This window comes from Amblyomma mixtum, chromosome 7, assembly GCF_055824585.1.
Source record: "Amblyomma mixtum isolate Tamu chromosome 7, ASM5582458v1, whole genome shotgun sequence".
NCBI lineage: Eukaryota > Metazoa > Arthropoda > Arachnida > Ixodida > Ixodidae > Amblyomma > Amblyomma mixtum.
The window spans coordinates 23949028-23955183 of record NC_143018.1 but is presented as its reverse complement, the minus strand read 5'-3'; the positions used below and the strand labels follow the sequence as shown (position 1 = coordinate 23955183).

Sequence of the window (6156 nt, the reverse complement as noted above, 5' to 3'; positions counted from 1 at the left end):
TCTCTCTCTCTCTGAGCTAAGGACAACATTGATACCCACTGAAATGTCTCGTGCAGTGTGTCATGTTGTGTGTGCAATGTATCCCTGTTCGTAAACTGAAATATTTTCTTTGGTTCTCACATCTCACAAATTATTAGACAAAAAGGAATGGTTCCAAGCTTCTATACGCTCATTGACACGTTGGGTCTAGCCGTGTGTGAAACTGACGAGCAATTCAAAAGCATACAGTACATTAAAAGCATCCCGTATGCAGGTGAAATGGCAATTCGGACATGCAAAAAGTTGTATGGTAGAGCAGAAGAAAATTTCAACTATGAAGAGTCCCTTCTCAGTTTGCACTTTTTCCAAAGCTAGACTTCAAAAGGTACAGAGAACCGTCAGTATTGCAGGAAGGACTGCGAAGGTAAAAACCCTGAGGTGCGTGGCTAGCAAATGAGAATTGCTGGAGGACGTAGCATGAAATGCAAATTAAAAAGAAGAAACTGGCCTAAACGGGCCCCTGCATCTCGAAAGCACTCGATAAAATTAATGCTAAATTGGATGTTGCGGTAGAACACTTTCCAAAACAAGACAAACAAAGTCGTCTACATAATGAAAAGACTAACCCCAAATGTGAAGGAGTCTAACGACATCAGGTTCGAAGATGCTTGATTAACATCATGACTGAAGTGTTATCTACTCTGCCTGAAACTTCAACCTTCCAAGAAGTCGCAGGCAATTGGACTGTAGAGGAGCAAATGTGGCCAGGGTGCACCCAAAACACTGGGGAAAGGTCTGCCCAGGCAAACGAGTCTGCATTGCACTGTGCATCGGCAAGAAATGTGAATCCTCGCATCACTGGACTACACAGTAGCAGGCCAAACACAACAACACAAACACACTGCTATACTGGACCCAGTTCCATTCACACTACTACGAAGAGATGGACCCAGCAAAAGGCATTGAGAGATCAGCTTTGAGCGCTCTAATACTAAAAGCCCATCTACAAGAGTTTAAAAATTATCGCATCCTCTTTGCTGATGATAGTCTTCCCAATGTGACAACAGAGTAGTGGATGGGTCCAATACATCAGTCATTAGCAAGCTTGGCCATTGGCAAAGCAGAGGTACAGATATTGGGTAAAGCTGAGGTAGCCACAGCTGAAGGCTAAATGGGCATAAGAGCTATGTCACTATTAGAAAAGTTCACCTCCCATTGTATTTGCTGCAGAAATGTAATAACATCTATCAGACAATGAACACAAGGGCACTCGGTGTGAAGTTATCTGAATCACATACATATATAGTAATCTAAATGTCATCATATATGCTGTCTGGATAAGCTTTAATATAAAATGAAACAGAGAACTGTCAGTCCAGCCAAAGCACTGCATTAACTCAATTGCGTATTCTTCCCACACAGGTCACTACTAGCCAGGGTACAAATATCAAGCTGCTCTTCGAGCGCAATCCAAGACCTTACGCGTACCATTTGGACATTGTGAAATGTATGGTTGTGCATAAAAGCCAACCCCCAGAATGTAGGTGCTGCACTGACCTACCCTACTCGTAACATATTCTATGGAACTGTCCTGCATCCAAAAAGCTTACTGCCAAAATCAGCCATGGTAAATCCCTCTCTGCTACTGGATCTGTGTAACTGGTTCAAGCTGCAATTTAAAAAAATGGATTAACAGTATCAGGGCCAAGACCTCTGCAATACAGCCCTAGGAAAAAGGCATGATCACAACGCTATTCTTTAACATTCTTAACATTTTCTTAACATTTTGTTATAAATTACTCCTTAGGGTGAAGACTTTTTGTTGCTTCTACTGGAGCTTGTCAAAAACAAACTCCCGCCTCATTGGTCAGAATGGGTCCCAAAAAAACAGGCAATTTGCCCATCATAGCTCTACGTGGCAACTGCGCTCATATGGAAAACTGCGGTTAACGAGGGATGCGGCTTTCAGAAAAAATTATTTTTTATTTTTCGATTATATTCATGAAATTTTTTTAGCATATTCAACTTATTTTATGACTACTTTCAAAAAATTTCAGTTACGTCTCCAGAAAATTGTTCTCAAATACTAGTCATAGATGCTCATTACTATGGGTTCGCATAATCCACCAAAACAAGCTCATTGTATCCAGAGTACACTTTATGTGACTTGTTGAGCTTTTGAATTTTGTAAATAGTGTTTTGTAATTGAGCTCACTTGATATCTCTTTTGAACAAAAATGAACCTTCTGAGACAAAATTTCACGAAAGTTAATTTATTATTTTGAAAAGAACTCAGTCTGCGACATGCGGCCGGCAGATGGCACTTTCCTTCTTTTCACTGCAAGCGTTGGATTACTCCCACTGGAGCAATGGGAGGTTATGCTGGCCAGTGGCACCGTGGAAGACCAGCAGCCCTATGAGCATTGAAACTCCCATGGACATCCTATGGACGTTCAGGATGCCCACAGGATGTCCAAGAGAGGTTCAGTGCCCTTTGGGGAGGTGCTAGTCGCCGTCGCCAAAGCGTCGGCGGGAGCTACCAGAGTCCTGGACTGAGGACCCGACCTACAGTCCGGTCCAGTCTCCTTTTATAGACTAAAAGTTTATTCTGTATCTTTCTTCACACCTAAGTTTTCTCCAGAGCATCCTGAATGCCAGCGCTGGCATCGGAACTGCCTAGATTTTGCCAGTTTTCTTGGAAGTCGATGGCATAAGCTATTTTCTCCGACAACCCTGCACAAATGACAACTGAAAATCACCATTTATTGTTATTTTGTGGGAAATGGTAAGTGTTCATTTCGACTGACCTCCATCCGCCAGCCATGCTCGGTTAATGTGCAGGAGCCAGAGCCGAGAGTGGGAAGGATAGGAAAAGCTCTTTCTCCCTACTATGGAAAGCGGGGCCTCAAATGCTTTGATGGCAGAATTCACAACTCTCAATGTGTTGTGACTGGGCCTCCATGGTCGACAATAAATGGGGTATCACTGTGTACTGTTTGATGATGAGTTGGAACCCAGCTCAAATGTCATTGGCAAAACATGTTCTGGACCAAATTTTAGCACAAATTTAGTTTACTGTATGAGATGGTGTGTTGTAATCCGGTCCATGAAAACCGAAACATGTTGGAATTAAAATGTGTGCTGAACAAATTAAATTAGTCACACTGTACTGTTGTTTCCCGCTGTCCATTTTATCTGGATCCACTGTAAAGGCCGATTCACACGACGGACCGTTCGCCCGCGGCCCGCGCGCTACGTATTCATGCGTCATCACATTGAGAGGCGCGCTGCCGGCCGTGGCCTCTCACGGCCGGCAGCGCTCCTCTCAAAGTGCTGACGCATGAATACGTAGCGCGCGGGCCGCGGGCGAACGGTCCGTCGTGTGAATCGGCCTTAAGCAACAACTGTGCATTAACCTCTGAATGTTGTTAAAAGGCTGCAGACATGGTAAAATGTGGCAGATGGCTGGTTCAGCATTTTTTGCATTGAGTGCTACAAGTCAAGACTCTCTTAGAATTTTATATATTTATTTTTTTGCAAATCACAAATTTTGGTTTTTTAATTATCGCGATGCAGGGTCCGTTGGCATATCTAGAGCGTCAAGAAAATTTTGTATAAGAAATTTGAAATTGAAATATTTGAAAAGCAGATTGTCTTGACTTGAAATACGGTCCTAGAAGCGCAACAAAACGAACGGTATCAAAACCCTGCCGTATCAAAATTGATAAAGCCATGGATATAAAACCGTCGTGAAGAAATCTGCACCGCAACCGTAACGAAGAAAAACAGCCATAGCAGGCCATAGTTCGACCGTTTCCCCGCTATGCAGAGAGGGGGGCCGCGGTTCAGAAAAGAAAGATTTTTTTTGGTGTATTAACTAATTAATTTTAGCAATGAAACTTCGGGACAGATCAGACCAGGTGCACAAGCGGATTACATGAAGTCCTAGCTGAATGTAAAAGTTGTCTGTATTAAAAGACATAGTATTGTGCCTTGTTCCCCGTAAATATGACTTTTATCGGAGTGTCAAGTACTTCTCTAAGCCGTAACTATCGTAACCGTGATAACCCAGACCATGACCACGACCTCCTCTATAAACTTCCGACCTGTTCATGCTGATGCTCCCCCTGTCGCCAGATTTGCTTTTGCTTGTCTAGTTTTTTTTTAGTTCGCCAAACTGCCGCCGCAAGCAGTGGCGCTGCAACTTACCCCCTTGCCGGCTTTGCTCTCCGCTCTCCGCACGGCTGTCTCCGCGTGCTCCGCTTGTTGTTGCGTGCCGCAGGTGTTTGCTTTTGTGACATTCGGAGATGATCGTGTGTATTTCTGGGAAGCCGGAGCTGGTCAGGATGCTTCTCAGCTTTTTCTCCGTGCCTCCCTCACCTTCATGATGAAAATTAAAGGAGCTATTATTATTCTGTGTGGTCTCATTTGCGAATTTGTCGTCCTAGGTCAGTATGTTGTAGCCGCTAGAGCAGGGTTGATTTTATTCTGCCAGAGGAAGTGGGGAACTGATGCCTGTATACTTGCTTCCGATGTTATGTTGGTGGGCTGTCGGTAAATTGCTGGGGACTAGGTAGTTGGAGCTTGTATATATTCGATTAGGTCCTTAGTCATACAGCCTAATTTTAACTGGTAGCATACTGGTTGTACTTGGCAGTGTTAATGATGGTACATTAATAAAATATGTTCTGCTCGTCGGAACATTTCAATTTCGGATTACTGATTTTCCTGCATTTGTGATGCTTCAAAAGCAATGTCTGCAAATGTGAACAGAAATGGTCACTACAAGTACTGGTGCTAGAATGTACCATATGTTCAGGGAATAAAACTTTGCTTGAACTGTGAGCTTGCTTTTTACCTCAATTTCGTGCAGTGCAAAACTACTACATACAGCCGCGTGCAAAAGGTTTGCAGCATGGAACTTGCATGGAATTCCAAATTTTTGTCTATTAGCACTGAGCATGAAAATCGTGAAAATCTGTCGCAGTCATAACGAGATTTAACCGCTAAGCATTTCACTTTGAGAAGTAATGCATTCGCTGCAGCAGAATATCGTTCCTGAGTTTCATTCTGCAGAGGCTTTTAAGGTGGATCTAATATGTTAATAGGTGGTTATCAAGATTAACCACCCAGGTTCATCTAGTATTGCAAACAACAAGATGTCTAAAAGTGTTCAACCAGAACACATGTCCTTTTTCAAGTTGAAAATCCTACGGAAATAAAGTTTTTCAGAACAAGATTTTCATAGATTATTAAAGTTGGTTATACTACATAAAGCTTGGAACATTCCTATGGATGAGAAGCGCTCACAAGAGTTGCTGAATGAAGTCCAGTTAGCCTCCTAACGCTTTATGTAGCCGCAGTAATGAAAGCTCGGGGCACCTCCGATGCGATCGAGATACGCGGCAGTAATGCCAGCGAAGCTCCACCGACGCTCAAACAGTGGCCATAACCGCGAGAATTAACGCTGTTAGGGGTCATTTTCAAGATACTGTAGGCGCGAATAGTCGCTGTAGCACGTAGCGGCACGCCGACTTGTGTTGCTTTCGTTGTTAGAAGGCCGCTATACTAGACCCCAACGCATAAAACGCGGGCGCCCCTACCGTTCTCTATTATCCTCCCTTCTGGACAGGATGATAAAGGTAAAGTTTACGGAACCTGGAATGAGCAGGTCGTAAAGGTAACCGACTTATACGGGTGACAGTGTACGCTAATTGTATTTTTTTTCGCGCTGCAGGAACTTGCATGGTTTTCAAGATCAATGTATTGACTACCCATGCACGAATTACTTTTGCACCAGACAGCGAAGCGTTGCTGCACAAAATGAAGCAAGAAAAGGAATATAAGACTTGCATTTTCCAGGCCATGCGCTGTATAATACTGTTGTTTGTTTTTCATACCTATGCGTTCCGACGGCAAAATCGCTCGTGCGCGCTGGATCAGGTAGTCAATCGTATTTCGGAACCCTCCGCTACGGTGCTTCTCATGGCCCGAGTGCTGCTTTGAGACGTTGAACCCCATGAATCAGTCAATCCACGCGCTAGGAACACGAAAAACAAACAGAAGAGCGCACACTGTAGTGCGTCAGGACCAGCCAGGACCGTCGCGCACGACATCGCATCGTCTGCTGTGGGGGTTAGTCCAGGCGACACCTGGCGGTAACTTCGGTCCCTACAC

The 6156-nt window shown here is 43.9% G+C and overlaps 1 protein-coding gene across 1 annotated transcript; it reads right to left on the bottom strand.

Moving 5' to 3' along the window:
- Positions 1-4061: 4061 nt before the first annotated feature.
- On the bottom strand, positions 4062-6142 carry LOC149335306 (uncharacterized). Its single transcript, XM_089551999.1, has 2 exons — positions 5880-6142; positions 4062-4359 (listed from the first exon to the last, which is right to left on the bottom strand). Exons 1-2 carry the CDS (start codon positions 5998-6000, stop codon positions 4133-4135), a joined length of 348 nt encoding a protein of 115 aa, XP_089408125.1. The 5' UTR covers positions 6001-6142; the 3' UTR covers positions 4062-4132.
- Between the last annotated feature and the right edge of the window lie 14 nt (positions 6143-6156).